Source organism: Oncorhynchus nerka, linkage group LG27, assembly GCF_034236695.1.
Source record: "Oncorhynchus nerka isolate Pitt River linkage group LG27, Oner_Uvic_2.0, whole genome shotgun sequence".
NCBI lineage: Eukaryota > Metazoa > Chordata > Actinopteri > Salmoniformes > Salmonidae > Oncorhynchus > Oncorhynchus nerka.
Window position 1 is genome coordinate 64,928,450 of NC_088422.1, and position 16,300 is coordinate 64,944,749.

The 16,300-nt window shown below is 46.3% G+C and overlaps 1 protein-coding gene across 1 annotated transcript; it reads left to right on the forward strand.

Moving 5' to 3' along the window:
• The first annotated feature begins 6,594 nt into the window (after nucleotides 1-6,594).
• LOC115112144 (microtubule-actin cross-linking factor 1, isoforms 6/7-like) lies at nucleotides 6,595-15,763 on the forward strand. Its single transcript, XM_029638973.2, has 2 exons — nucleotides 6,595-6,739; nucleotides 13,279-15,763. The coding sequence occupies exon 2, from the start codon at nucleotides 13,287-13,289 to the stop codon at nucleotides 15,213-15,215; it is 1,929 nt and encodes a 642-aa protein (XP_029494833.2). The 5' UTR covers nucleotides 6,595-6,739; nucleotides 13,279-13,286; the 3' UTR covers nucleotides 15,216-15,763.
• The last annotated feature ends 537 nt before the right edge of the window (nucleotides 15,764-16,300 follow it).

Below are 16,300 nucleotides of genomic sequence, written 5' to 3' on the forward strand. Positions count from 1 at the left end.
GGTAACTCTGGATCTTCCTTTCCTGTGGTGGTCCTCATGAGAGCCAGTTTCATCATAGCACTTGATGGTTTTTGCAACTGCACTTGAAGAAACTTTCAAAGTTCTTGAAGGTCATTCAAACTGGAAAATTTCATGTCTTAAAGTAATGATGGACTGCTGTTTCTCTTTGCTTATTTGAGCAGTTCTTGACATAATATGGACTTGGTCTTTTACCAAATAGGGCTGTCTTCTGTATACCACCCCTACCTTGTCACAACACAACTTATTGGCTCAAGCGCATTAAGGAAAGAAATTCCACAAATTAACTTTTAACAAGGCACACCTGTTAATTTAAATGCATTGCAGGTGACTACCTCATGAAGCTGCTTGAGAGAATGCCAAGAGTGTGCAAAGCTGTCAAAGGCAAAGGGTGGTGACCCAAATATATAATATATTTGTTTAACACCTTTTTGGTTACTACATGATTCCATATGTGTTATTTTACATTTTTGATGTCGTCGCCATTATTCTACAATGTAGAAAAGAGTAAAGTAAAACTCTTGAATGAGAAGTTGTGTCCAAACTTTTGACTGGTACTGTATTGTTGACTATTTCTAATGATATTGATTACTTTAAATGTCTTCTTCTCCTGAACCAAATTTTGTATGTAGCATCTATGGATGCACGTCTTTAAACACATTTCCCAAGAGTCTATCTAAAACAACATGGCTGATACGAACCAATGAGCTTGCATTAATGTTTTTTTTTTCCTGTCCAGCAGCGCCACCATGCAGCCAAACTCAACAACCATAATCCACAGGTTAGCTAGACTCACCTCCTTAAGCGTGTATGCCAAATTTCATATAGACATGTACCCATTATAGCGCCACCGTGTGGTTTATCTAAATGTGCGTAGATATGTTGAGTCTTGACAGTGTTTGGAACATGTGTACCAATTTGTCGTCACAATAAGAAGATCCTTGTCTGATTTGTATGCATTCATGTGCGAGACCACACCCACGTGAATGTTTATTGGTCAAAAGCGGTGCGTTTTTGATACTCGTCTGGAAATGGTTGTGTTGAGAGACCTTGGTCCAGGGCCTCCCGGGTGGCGCAGTGGTTAAGGGCGCTGTACTGCAGCGCCAGCTGTACCACCATAGACTCTGGGTTTGCGCCCAGGCTCTGTCGTAACCGGCCGCGATGCACAATTGGCCTAGCGTCTTACGGGTTAGGGAGGGCTTGGCCGGTAGGGATGTCCTTGTCTCATCGCGCACCAGCGAATTCTGTGGCGGGCCGGGCTCAGTGCACGCTAACCAAGGTTGCCAGGTGCACGGTGTTTCCTCCGACACATTGGTGCGGCTGGCTTCCGGGTTGGATGCACGCTTGGTTGGGTTGTGTATCGGAGGACGCATGGCTTTCAACCTTCGTCTCTCCCGAGGCCGTACGGGAGTTGTAGCGATGAGACAAGATAGTAGCTACTAAACAATTGGATTCCTCGAAATTGGGGAGAAAAAGGGGTAAAATTCAACAAAAAGAGAGACCTTGGTCCAAACAGTGGGGCAAAAAAGTATTTAGTTAGCCACCAATTGAGCAAGTTCTCCCACTTAAAAAGATGAGGCCTGTAATTTTCATCATAGGTTACTTCAACTATGACAGACAAAATAAGAAAAAAAATCCAGAAAAATCACATTGTAGGATTTTTAATGAATTTATTTGCAAATTATGGTGGAAAATAAGTATTTGGTCACCTACAAACAAGCAAGATTTCTGGCTCTCACAGACCGTAACTTATTTTTTAAGAGGCTCCTCTGTCCTCCACTCGTTACCTGTATTAATGGCACCTGTTTGAACTTGTTATCAGTATAAAAGACACCTGTCCACAACCTCAAACAGTCACACTCCAAACTCCACTATGGCCAAGACCAAAGAGCTGTCAAAGGACACCAGAAACAAAATTGTAGACCTGCACCAGGCTGGGAAGACAGAATCTGCAATAGGTAAGCAGCTTGGTTTGAAGAAATCAACTGTGGGAGCAATTATTAGAAAATGGAAGACATACAAGACCACTGATAATCTCCCTCGATCTGGGGCTCCACGCAAGATCTCACCCCGTGGGGTCAAAATGATCACAAGTGCGAGAACGGTGAGCAAAAATCCCAGAACCACACGGGGGGACCTAGTGAATGACCTGCAGAGAGCTGGGACCAAAGTAACAAAGCCTACCATCAGCAAGGGCATTGAAGATGAAACGTGGCTGGGTCTTTCAGCATGACAATAATCCCAAACACACCGCCCGGGCAACGGAGGAGTGGTTTCGTAAGAAGCATTTCAAGATCCTGGAGTGGCCTAGCCAGTCTCCAGATCTCAACCCCATAGAAAATCTTTGGAGGGAGTTGAAAGTCCGTGTTGCCCAGCAACAGCCCCAAAACATCACTGTTCTAGAGGAGATCTGCATGGAGGAATGGGCCAAAATACCAGCAGTGTGTGAAAACCTTGTCAAACGTTTTTTGTAAGTCTACACCTCTGTCATTGCCAACAAAGGGTATATAACAAAGTATTGAGAGAAACTTTTGTTATTGACCAAATACTTATTTTCCACCATAATTTGCAAATACATTTTTCACCTCATTTTGTGTCATATTTGAAGTGTACCTATGATGAAAATTACAGGCCTCTCATCTTTTTAAGTGGGAGAACTTGCACAATTGGTGGCTGACTAAATACTTTTTTGCCCCACTGTACATGCCACATGTCAAGTTTTGTGCAGATCGGTCAATCCGTGCTAGAGGAAAAGCGTTAAGGGATTTTCACAAATTTGTAAATGGTGGAAAATCTATAATTGCAGACTTTACGGTTTCTTGAAGGAAGTTTTTTTTCCTTGTGAGGAGAGGGACCAATTTCATGATTCTGGGTCACACAGGGTGCGTGGGCTAACCTTTCAAAGTTTGCATTTTCAATCGCTTGTTATAGAACCTCTGCACTGCAGAGGCCTCAATGGTGGTGGCTCTGCAGGGTAGGCTGAGACAACTGGTGAAGCAGGTAGAAGACAAGGAGAGTAGTTAATCTTGTTGCCACGAGATGGCAGGGTCGTGACGACAAAGCCAGGGGTGACCGAGGATGAGTGGATGTTCGGGGGATGAGAGTTCCATGAGTTGAATGGTTTCGGTGTGGGAGACTCCAATCTGGAGGGTGACACTCTGTCAGGTGTATAATGAAGCCCGTGACCAATGGCCCGTCCAGGGTGTTAATCCTTGAGGAAAGGGTGACAGATGTTAGACCAATGTCAAGCTCTTGTACTAGCTGATGATTGATAAAATGACCTGCTGCTCCCGAATCTATCAAGCCCTCTACGTACTTACTAACCCCCTTCACGGTTATCAATACTGGGATGGAGAATTGCTTCTGGGAGACATTTAGAATTAACATGCTTACCTCCATGTTCGCCCCCCATCTCGCCATGGGGGGCAAACAGGGCTGAGTAGATTATCCTTCCCTCTACAGTATAGGCAGAGCCCTTCTTGGATTCTCCTTTGACGGTCGATACACAGGAGAGCAGCATGGCCCAACTGCATGGGCTCTGGAAGACTCGGAGGGGATGACGGAGTCATGGAAAGAGAAGGTTTCGGATTCCTGGGTGGCAGAGTTCTTCAGCGGGCAGCGACGACGAGGTCGATGGAGAGTGAAATACGAATGTATTGATTTAAATCCTGAAGGTCACCTCCACAGGCCAGCTCCGCCTGAAGTTCTGTTGGGCCCGCTTCGGAAGACGCTAAGTAAAGCAGCCTCACTCCTTCCACTCCCTGCAGCCATGGTGCGGAGCTCTCGGGCATACTGGGTAGCTGAATTGTGTTGAAGTTCTATGAGGAGGTCTCCTATAGGACGACCGGAAGGAGAGGGATCGAATACCTTTTTGAAAAGGGTGTGGAAATGGGTCTCGGATCCAAGTTCTGGGCTGTTGACAGTCCATATGGCAGTGGCCCAATCCAGGGCTTTGCCTGTGAGTAGAGGCAACAAAATCCACCCTGCTCTTGTTGGTGTCAAAGTTAGTGGTGTTGTGCTCAATGTATTTGCTGCATTGTGTCAGAAATCCCTGACATTTCCCAGGTGAACCGTCATATTTTCCAGGCATGGATATGAATGAAGGACTATGGGTTACGATACCTGGCATCGGAGGAGTAGGGATAGGCTGGGAGGAGGAGATGGCAGATTTCCTCCATATGCTCCTCTTGCTGGGTTAGGCACTGCTGTAGCTCCACTGAAGCCATTCCGTTTTTAGGTGAGGTATTCTGTAATGAATACTCTGGGAGAAAAAGGTGTAGATTCATGCACAGAGCGCGGCAGGATTATTTCACCTTCGCAGAAAGCAGGAATCTTGGTCATATGTAGGCAAACAGGCAGGTGAATCAAAACTAGGACTGAAGGCTATAACTGGTTCTCACAAACAAGCTAAGAACAGGCTTAGTCAAAACAAAAAATACCTCACAAAGGCACAAACAGAATGAACTGATCTAAATAAGGAGCTGATGAGACCAGGTGAGTAACTAACACAGGTGATATCAATGAACAAAAATGAAAGACAGGGCTACGTTCAAGAACACAAGGAAACAGGGTTATGTTCAAGAACACAACGAAACAGAACACAGGGTTGACTAAGAAAATAAATACAGAACCTTACACATGTAACAGATTACATGTAATCCTTTACTCACCTACCCTGCTCATATGTACTGTAGCTACGGCCCTGATGTCACGTGGTTAAATTGACTTACACAGGTCCTGGGGTAAAGGTACTGAGTTACATAATACTGCAAAATATTTCATCATCCAACACAATAGCGGAAAGAACACATTTCCATTCTGTTGAATTCAATTTACCAACAATTCTTTGTAGGGAAACTGTGGTGCAATAGATATATTCTAGTTGAACCGATGCATGAGATTTGTTCTCAACTAGCCTACCTGGTTAAATTAAGGTGACATTTTAAAAAAAACATAATATTGTAATTTCAACATTCCACCAGGAACCACCTTAGAATAAGGTCCTTAATATAGTCCGTTTCCGACTTTGATTGGGGGAGGAAGGGGAGTGTTATTGCCCTCTTTGTCACCACTCACCACACAGATAAAGACTAAATAAGACTACATAAGTATAATACAAACTTAAGTCAAAGAAAGACAGTTGTGATAGCGATCACTTATGACGTGAAATAAGAGTGTGCATTCAAATGTGTAAACCCCATCTAATCTACAGAAGTATGCACTAGAGTATAGAAGAGAGGGGCTAAGTTGAGCAAAGGAGTAAGTTGAGCCACCCTTGTTTCTAGGAAACCATGCACAACATTTATAGTTTGACCAAATATTGAGGTCATCGTTTTATGGAGTCTGTGAAGGATGAAACCACATGGAAAAAGTGGTAAGAAGTTAGGTCCAAAAAATGTATTTTCATCAAGTAAAATTATTTTTTTGTGTTAAGAGGTTTCATGATGCTTGTATCTACACCAAAGTAGATCATTTTAAGATTATTCTATACATCAGTTGGGTATCTATTAGCTTCTATTTGAGGTCCTAAACCTAGTGTGAAAGTGCATCCTTGTGTAGCTGGTGTGAAATGGCAGGCTAGCAGCATTTCAATCGGTGAAGTCACTTACTCTGAGACCTTGAAGTAGATGATTTCCTTGCTATGCTAGGCTTTTGTGGAGGGATAGGTAACAATGCTTTAAGGGAGACTGTTATCGATGTGTTCAGAGGGTCCTTGGTTCGAGCACAGGTTGGGGCAAGGAGAGGGACGGAAGCAACACTGTTATATTGATGCTGTTGACCCGGATCACTGGTTGCTGCAGAGAAGGAGGAGGTCAAAGGGAGGTGAGTGTAACCAGTGGGAAATGGCCAGCTAGTTAGCGGTGTGCGCTAGTAGCGTTTCATTGTCGCTGGGATATGAGGTAACAACAGTGCCTGGCCTATGTTAAAAGTTTTTTTTTTAAGTACATTGTTTGTTAGGTGTTAAGCGTGTGTTAAAAGATGCTTAAAATTATTGAAAGACAAAAAAGTGATTGTGATTGTGTTGAATTGTGTTTGGGAAATAAAGATAGACCAGTGGAGGCTGGTGGGAGGAGCTATAGGAGGAAGGGTCATTGTGAAAGCTGGAATGGTATACATGGAACAGTATCAAACACATTAAACATATGGAAACTGCATGTTTGACATTGGTTCCATTCCAGCCATTACAATTAGTCCATCCTCCCATAGCTCCTCCCTCCGGACTTCTCTGAGATAGACATGGCTTTCAATTTGTAGGTGGCTTAATTTACCCTGTCCTGCGGCTCAATTTACCCAATACCAGGGGTAAGTTGTGCTAAGAGAAAACAAGCTATGTTTTCCAAACTGTAACGTTTACATGAATTCTGAATTTCCAGGGATACATCATGAAATATATGTAGCCTAGATATCATTGTTAGAAAGATTATTATATTTCCCTTGACAGAGTGATGCTAAATGTAAAAAATGGCTCAATTTACCCCACTTTCCCCTAGATTGCACTCAGTGGGTGGGATAGATTGTGATAGCGAATGATGTCTAGCAAACCTATAGGGGCACTCTTCAAAAAAGCACAGTCCTAGATTGCACCTCAGGGAACGAGGAGGACTTTGGTGCAGCTTTCAGTCGCAAGATTCTTTCTATTATCAGTCCGTGCTCAGTCTTGCAAGGGAATACATCAGCTCCTCGACTCTCCTTGCCGTTTGGGTTTAAGGCAGAAATCCAGGTTGGTGAACTTTGTATCTATATTTTTCAGCTTTTGTATGTTATTTTTGTTATTCTGGAGAAAATAAGAGAACATATTGTGGAGCTGTTGTGGTAAATTGGAGAATGAAGAATAGAGAATGGAGAAAGAGTTGGATAAGCTATCCTTTGTTCTCTTTTGTTCATGTATTTGCATTCCTACCGGTGCGTGCTAGATTTTCAGATTCAACATCTTCGAGCCATGATTTGCGTTTTATTATGTGGATGTTCCAAGGACTCCTGGCTGGGATTTTAACAATTTGTCTGCGCTATGAGGCGTATAAAAAAATATCCAGAAGCATCAGGGTGACAGGGCTGTGTGCCCAAATCAATTTATGTAATACATTTTTAAAAAAGTGCAGAATAAGATGACAAATCAAGATTCAAGCTTAATATAAAAAGTACAAACATATTTTCCATCGTGCCTCTACACGCCTGTGGAGCCCCACTAGACGGTATGGCTACATTAACGAACAGGGTAGATAGAGTGGAGTAGCGGTGTGTAATGTGGTTGGGGGGATGGAGTCACTGCGCTTGTGCCTTCACTGTCGATAATATATCGTTTAAAATAATGACTTATATTTGTTCTATAATGACACACATCAAAGACTGCCATCCATCCAAACGATAAAAGTTATACTTTTTACAATCAGGTGGGTTTCACAGTAAACTTCATTCTGTAGCAGGCTAGGATGCACGTCTCTCAGTGCCTTGCTATGGCAACAGGAGTTGTACAATTCTCTGCGCATTTTCTTTCGTCGTAATTAAAGTGTCTTTAGTCAGATTTGAGTAATTGGTTTATCCCTCACACCCCTAAACTGGTGCTGTTTCATTCCCTCGCCGATAAGTCCCATGTACTTCCCCAATATGTGACAATTGTCATGTGCTTTTGGCAGATGTATATTGAAATCTCATTTTGAAATGTCTGAAGGTTTTTCTTTCAATGTGTGTGTATAGGCAAATGTCATGTAAACCGATTCAATTAATTGAGTCAAACACATGAAATAACCCCCGAAATTAACTTAATTCGCATGCTATAGCGACCCTCAAATATGGACAGTGATTGGGAGGAATATGAAAGCCTGTTTATCCGATAGTTTAGTGGACGGGAACAATCGCTGCTCTGATATCAGCATGGATTTAGCTGTTTAGCCTACCGGCGCTGGCCTGGCGCATGGCTCCCTCTGTCTGCATCCCTTCTTGATTGTCCCAATGCAGTACTATGGACAGCTCCTATTATGATCACGCCCGTGTGTGCTGCAGTTAAAATAAATATGCTATATTGCAGTCGCTCTCTCACCCATCTGACGAAAAAGCCTAATTAGATTCAACTATGTTTGTGACATTTTGGATATTGTCAAAATAAGTTCTTGCGGAAAATGTCATAGTCTATTGCTACGTTCGTACTTAGTTTTGCCTCAAAGAATAGTATTTTTTGAGAACCGACTGCATGTTGAGCATTTTCCACCTTTTGGCTTCACTTGATACTGTATGTCAGGCAGAAGAACCTGTAACCTATAATGCCTGTTTAGTATATCCATTCCAATGGTAAATATTGATTTCTTTGACAGCCAGCCTACTATTATTTTAAGGATTAATTTAGTACTATTATCACCAAACATATCTCTCAGATAACATTTAATTCCCAGTTCCGGGTTTCTGATAGAGGGAAGGGAAGTTGAGGTATGTTGAAATCAGCTCTTCTACTTACAAGCATGGCAATGGAATAAGATAAACACTATTTTGTGAGTGAGACCAATGTGATAACCTTAACCCTACACACATACTTAAGCAAATAGTTTAGCTATATGTTTTTGTCATCAGTGGATGATGCATGGTACTAACTCAGAATACTACTACTCAGTATTATACCATGGCATTGTTGAATAGTCCTTTGTGATTTGCTTGAAGGGCATTCTAGAGCATGCATTTTTTCCCTTTAGAAACGGGGTGGTTTGAGCCCTGAATGCTGATTGGCTGACATCCGTGGTATATCAGACTGTATACCATTGGTATGACAAAGCATGTATTTTTACTGTTCCAATAATGTTGGCGACCAGTTTATAATAGCAGTAAGGCACCTCTGGGTTTGTGATACATGGCCAATATACCATGGCTAAGGGCTGTATCCAGGCACAATGCGTTGTGTTGTGTAAAGGAACAGACCTTATCATGGTATATTGGACATATACCACACCCCCTCAGTCATTATTGCTTAAATAACACACAGGTATTTTTGCATGGTAGAATTCAATGGCTATCATACATTTTTGACATGTTTTGTTTGGGCTGCTTTTGAATGCAAAAGTCACATTTAAAACAGTATTGGTATTGTTGAATTTGATTTTCATAATAGCAAGCTAGGTCTGATGGTTTAGCTGATGGTTTAACCATGGCAACATACTGTAGCTATCTAGTAAACTTGCTAGCTAGCTAATTCACTGATGTTGAACACATTTGTACTTGCAAATTAACACTTTTCTAGTAGCATGGTATAGCCATGATATAAAAGGCATGGTATGAAAGGGATAATCAACTCGGGGTTCTATGCATACTCTGGAAAAGAATGCATCTCTGTGGAAGGTCAGTTCCACTCCGTTGGCGCGTTGTGGACACACCTTCCACATCATTCATTATTTTACATAGAACGCATAGCCCCTCGTTGATTATCCCTTACTTAATTCCCACACTTTAGTGGTTGCAAGTAACAGGAGTGTGCAGAACACGAGTGTAACGGCGTTCTTCGTTTGTGGATGTTACTTTAATGAAAGAAAATGTGGTACATGAAATAACTCATACTATGAAAACAACAAACAGAACGTGAAACCTAAATACAGCCTATCTGGTGAACTACACAGAGACAGGAACAAACACCCACGAAATACCAAGCGAAACTCAGGCTGCCTAAATACGGTTCCCAATCAGAGACAACGAAAGCACCTGACTCTAATTGAGAATCGCCTCAGGCAGCCAAGCCTATACCACACCCCTAATCAGCCGCAATCCCAAATAATACAAACCCCAATACGAAACATAACATATAAACCCATGTCACACCCTGGCCTACCCAAACATATGAAAAAAAACACAAAATACAATGACCAAGGCGTGACAGAACCCCCCCCCCCTAAGGTGCGGACTCCCGGACGCACCTCAAGAGCATAGGGAGGGCCCGGGTGGGTGTCTGTCCATGGTGGCGGCTCCGGCTCGGGACGTGGACCCCACTCCATTAATGTCCTTGTTCCTCCCCTTCGCGTCCTGGGATAATCCACCCTCTCCGCCGACCATGGCCTAATAGTCCTCACCCAGATCCCCACATAACTGAGGAGCAGCTCGTGACTGAGGGGCATCTCGGGACAGAGGGGCATCTCGGGACAGAGGGGCATCTCGGGACAGAGGGGCAGCTCGGGACAGAGGGGCAGCTCGGGACAGAAGGGCAGCTCGGGACAGAAGGGCAGCTCGGGACAGAGGGGCAGCTCGGGACAGAGGGGCAGCTCGGGACAGAGGGGCAGCTCGGGACAGAGGGGCATCTCGGGACAGAGGCAGCTCGGAACTGAGGGGAAGCCCGGGACCGAGGGGATGCCCGGGACCGAGGGGATGCCCGGGACCGAGGGGAAGCCCGGGACTGAGGGGAAGCCCGGGACTGAGGGGAAGCCCGGGACTGAGGGGAAGCCCGGGACTGAGAGGAATCCCAGTACTGAGAGGAAGCTCAGTACTGAGATGAAGCTCAGACAGGTAGTAGGCTCCGGTAAATCCTGGCTGGCTGGCGGAACTGGAAGATTCTGGTTGTCTGGCACTTCTGGCGGATCCTGTCAGACTGGCGACGCTGGGCAGACTGGGTGCACTGGCGGCGCTGGGCAGACTGGGAGCACTGGCGGCGCTGGGCAGACGGGGAGCACTGGCGGCGCTGGGCCGACTGGGAGCACTGGCGGCGCTGGGCAGATGGGGAGCACTGGCGGCGCTGGGCAGACTGGGAGCACTGGCGGCGCTGGGCAGACTGGGAGCACTGGCGGCGCTGGGCAGACGGGGAGCACTGGCGGCGCTGGGCAGACTGGCGACGCTGGGCATACTGGGAGCACTGGCGGCGCTGGGCAGACTAACAGTTCTGGCTGCTTCATGCAGACTGACAGCACTTGGCAGACTGACAGATCTCTGCAGACTGGCAGCTCAGGCTGCTCCGAACAGGCAGGAGGCTCCGGCAGCGCAGGAGAGGATACAGGCTCTGGCTGCGCTGAACAGGCGGGAGACTCCGACAGCGTAGAAGGGAAGGAAGGCTCTGGCTGTGCTGAACAGGCGGGAGACTCCGACAGCGTAGGAGGGAAGGAATGCTCTGGCTGTGTTGAACAGGCGAGGCGCACTGAAGGCCTGGTGCGTGGTGCTGGAACTGGTGGTATTGGATCGAGGACACGCACAGGAAGCCTGGTGCGGGGAGCTGCTACCGGAGGACTGGTGTGTGGAGGTGGCTCTGGATAGACCGGACCGTGCAGGCGCACTGGAGCTCTTGAGCACCGAGCCTGCCCAAGCTTACCTGGCTCGATGCCCACTCTAGCCCGGCCAATAGGAAGGGCTGGTATGTGCTGCACCTGGCTCTGCACCCGCACTGGAAACACTGTGCGCTCCATAGCATAACACGGTGCCTGCCCGGTCTCTCTAGCCCAACAGTGAGCACAGGGAGTTTGCGCAGGTCTCCTACCTGGCATAGCTATACTCCCTTCTAGCCCCCCCCCAATAATTTTTTTGGGCTGCTTTACGGGCTTCCTTGCCAACCGTGTTCCCTCGTATCGTCGGCTCCTATCTCCGGCTGCCTCTGCTCTCCTTAGTGCCTCCACCTGTTCCCATGGGAGGCGATCTCTTCCGGCCAATATCTCCTCCCAAGTGTAACAACCTTTCCCATCCAACACGTCTTCCCATGTCCATTTTTCGAATAATTCTTCCTCCTTTTGCTGCTCCAGCTGTCGCTGCCTGTTTATACCAGCGTCTCTCCGTTTTTGCCGGCGTGTCTTCCTTTTTGACTCCATTCGTCTATAGCCCTCTTCGCATTGCTGCAGGGAATCCCAGGCGGGCTCCTGCACTCTCTCTGGGTCGGCCGCCCACCTGTCGATTTCTTCCCACGTCTTATACTCCATGCCTCTGATATCCATAACGTCCTCCTTTCGCTCCTGCCAGTTCACACACTGCTCGGTCCGTTTGTGGTGGGTGTTTCTGTAACGGCGTTCTTCGTTTGTGGAAAGAGAGTCGGACCGAAATGCAGCGTGTTGGTTACTCATGTTACTTTAATGAAAGAAAACGTGGTACATGAAATAACTCATACTATGAAAACTACAAACAGAACGTGAAACCTAAAATACAGCCTATCTGGTGAACTACACAGAGACAGGAACAAACACCCACGAAATACCAAGCGAAACTCAGGCTGCCTAAATACGGTTCCCAATCAGAGACAACGAAAGCACCTGACTCTAATTGAGAATCTCCTCAGGCAGCCAAGCCTATACCACACCCCTAATCAGCCGCAATCCCAAATAATACAAACCCCAATACGAAACATAACATATAAACCCATGTCACACCCTGGCCTACCCAAACATATGAAAAAAACACAAAATACAATGACCAAGGCGTGACAACGAGTTTGTGGTCTGTAAAATAATATGTTATCTTATCCATGTACCCTGGCCTGAATCTTATCTAACCCTTGCACTAAACAATAGACCAAATCCAGACCATAGCCCCAAAAAATGTATCACCAACCTGTAGTTTTCAAAATACCATGGCATTGTTCAATAGTCGTTCCTGATTGGCTTGAAGGGCATTCCACGTCGTTCATTACTTTCCACAGAATGAATAACCCCTCGTTGATTATCCCTTACTTATTTACAGTGCACTAGATAGATTCACCCCCCCCCTCTCCTACTCTCCCTCCCTCTGTTTCTTTTGGTTTGCTTGCAGTCATTTTAGATGTCCTGACAAAAAGTGCTCAATAGGTTCCCAAAACCTATAGCTAAAAGCATTTGTGTTTTTGTCTTTATTCTGTGAACTCAAGTCCCCCTTCCTCCTCTAACTGTGCCTCTAACCTGCTATTCTAAAAGTATACCAGTGGGAATAAGTGTACAACTAAAACAGACCATTATAGGGCAACAGTAGAATGGGAGGCTCACTTGGCACATAATAACATAACCTAAGACTCCAGAGAGGGTCTCTTGTCCTGTGGTTTATACAAGAGCACTGGATAGTTTAGAACTTGGAGTAGTTCCCATGCAATGGTCATTTGTCTTTTAGCCAATAGTATTTGGCAGAGTGTGGTTTCCAGATTGAAATGCCTTCCCCCTTTAAAGCCTGACTGAGTGATTTCTCGGAGACAGGAGGCAGGATTGCAATGCCCTGTATTTTCTTTAGCTTTAACTTGGTATTGAGGTTTGTGGTGGGTAATTAAAGGAAATGAATATATGCTATACATATATTTTCAAACGCAAAAACCTGTCACACTTGTTAAGTCATTCTGATTTTATTATTCACTTTTAGGAGACACCATGGGAGGCAAGCTGAGCAAGCGGAAGAAGGGGTACGATGTCAGCGACCCAAAGGACAAGAAGGAGGAGATTACTGTGGCTGCTGTGAGTGCCGTTGAGGCCGTGACCCATGTTGTGGAGAGCAAAGCACCAGCTCCGGTCGCTGAGTTGGCAGCGAAGACTGCTCCTAAGGTGTCTGCTGCGGTGGAGGGAGCAGTGGAGTTGGCAGCGAAGACTGCTCCTAAGGTGTCTGCTGCGGTGGAGGGAGCAGTGGAGTTGGTAGCGAAGGATGCTCCTAAGGTGTCTGCTGCGGTGGAGGGAGCAGTGGAGTCGACAGTGGCAGCCATCACAGAAGCGACAGAAGAGGCCCTGTCAGCTATAGAGGCCGTGGCCAAGGGGGCCACCGCAGAGCCAGCGGCTGTACCAGATGAACCCGTGGCAGCACCGGCAGAACCAGCGCCAGCAGCAGAAGAACCAGCGGCTTCAGAAGAACCAGCCACAGCACCAGAGGACCCAGCGCCAGCTGCAGCACCAGAAGAACCTGCAGCCCCAGAAAAGCCAGTGGCGGCACCGGAAGAACCTGCGCCAGCAGCAGAAGAACCGGTGGCTTCAAGAGAACCAGCTGCAGCACCAGAGGACCCAGCGCCAGCTGCAGCACCAGAAGAACCTGCAGCCTCAGAAGAGCCAGTGGCAGCACCGGAAGAACCTGCAGCAGTAGCAGAGGAACCAGCCGCAGCTCCAGAAGAGCCCGTGGCAGCTCCAGAAGAGCCCGTGGCAGCACCGGAAGAACCTGCAGCAGCTGAGGAACCAGCAGCATCACCAGAGGAACCTGCGGCAGCACCAGAGGAACCTGCGGCAGCACCAGAGGAACCTGCAGCAGCAACAGATAAAACAGAGGCACCAGCGGCACTAAAGGAACCAGCGGCTGCACCAAAAGAGCCTGCAGTGGAAGAGCCTGTACCAGAAGAGCCTGTACCAGAAGAGCCTGCAACAGCACCAAAAGAACCTGCACCAGAAGAGCCAGCAGCAGCCCAAAAACAACCTGCACCAGAAGAGCCTGCAGCAGCACCAAAAGAGCCTGCGGTGGAAGAGCCTCCATCAGAAGAGCCTGCGGCAGCACCAAAAGAACCTGCACCAGAGGAGCCTGAGGCAGCACCAAAAGAGCCTGCACCAGAAGAGCCTGTGGCAGCCTCTGTGGAGCTAGCTGCAGCACCAGAAAAGGCTTCTGAGGCTACAGAACAAGCCACAGAGGTGACAGCCGAGATTACAGACTCTACAGAACCAGAGCCTGCCGCTCCAGAGCCTGAAACAGAGACTGTTACAGGGAAGGCCCCAGAAACTGAGGCTGTGGTCGAGGCACCAGTAGAGGCAGAAGCAGCTTCACCCGCCCTGGAGGAGGAGCCTGCATCAGTTGCAGAAGCCGTGTCAGAGTCAGCCACAGAGGCAGCCGCAGAGCCAGAGGCAGATTCCATCCCACAACCAGCCGCTGAAGAGCTCCCCCTACCTGTAGAAGAATCCGTAGCAGAGCTTGAATCTGAAGCTGCTGATGCAGTAACTGAAGCAGCAGAGCCAGACGCTGCCGACATCGCAGAACCCATCCCGGAGATCATCATTTCAGAATCTGCTGCACCTGCTGCTGCAGAGGAGGCCAGCGCTGAGCAAGAGGAGGCTGTGCTGGACAACAAGGAAGTTGTTTCCTCAGTGGAGGCTACTGCTGAGCCTTCTGCCCCTGAGGTCAATGGGGAGTGTCAGGAGCAGGCGGTCGAGCCGGCTGCCGTGTCTGCCCCGGAGCCACAGCAAAAGGAATGTGTCAATGGCATTGACAAGCCAGAGGATGCCGTTGAGGTGCAAAGTTACTGCGAATTAAAAAAGAACTTGAACCTGCCTGGCGACATCCAGATTCCTGAGTTAATCGGTGAGGCAATAAGTCAGGCTGTAGACTTGGTCTGAAGCGAATATAAATGTGATGTACCTAATGATCCGAAAAAACCTCCAACACAAGCTTCTGAAGATAAATATAAAAATGTCTGTTGTGGCAAACGAGTTTCCGATTAACCAAAAGGAAATACAACCACTCAAGTGTAGAGAGGGGGAGTGAGATACATGTAGGAAGAGATGTGAGACATGGATGCAGTGTGCCCCACTGAGTCTTTGTGCCCCACATGTCATTGTAGAGGGGCAGCCTGTGTTTGCAGCATTTGTGGTGAGATGAAAGCCAGATTTGAGGGATGAGTATAGGAAAACTGGACAACAGAGCAAAGAAAGGTGACATTGGAAATGTTGAATGGAATGAATAGTCTTGTCTTTGTGTGTGAGGCTGATGAATATTAAAAATGTTTTTTTGGAATAGCATTCAATAGTGATCTAATTTAGACTTTCACATATCCTTTCCTTAACTATATGAAAAAATAATGGATGAAAAGTTTTGGCCTTTTATAGTGGTGCAAACATTGAGGAATGTTCATTGATGGCTTGGAGAATAAAAAAAGACTGTTATACCTGATTGTTCTTTTGTTCTTCTATATCAATTAGGCAAAAGTCATTTGACATAGGGCCTTATTGTATAATTTTAACATGTTACAATTATTTCAACCGTATTTTAAGACACCTTTATGATTGACTATAATAAGTAACCATTAGTAAACCCTAGGTGCAAAAAATTGACATCTTTTAAAACTGAAATCAGTCCATTGCTTTATTGTTGTTGGCTGATCGATTGAGTGCACCAGTATCAGCAGTAGGAGACAGTATCTAAAGAACATCATTCATTTCAAACTTCTACAGTTGCGTACAGACCAGGTTTCTTTTGGGTTAGGGGTCGCCTGATTGTATTACCTTTAGAACAACGTCCCTAAGGTCTTCGGCCTTGCAAATATTTTCTTTGGTGGAGCTTGGCTTGCCTGTGCATTTCTTTGAAAAATATGACAATGTTAATGCATGCAGACAGAGATCATTTCATAGGTCATCTCTTCCTCTACCTCTTACATCATAATAACCCACCTCACTGGAACTTCAAGCTGTGATAGGCAGGCAGC

Bases quoted from the DNA above. Each gene is read 5' to 3' on its own strand.
- LOC115112144 (XM_029638973.2), top strand. From the start codon at position 13,287: ATGGGAGGCAAGCTGAGCAAGCGGAAGAAGGGGTACGATGTCAGCGAC.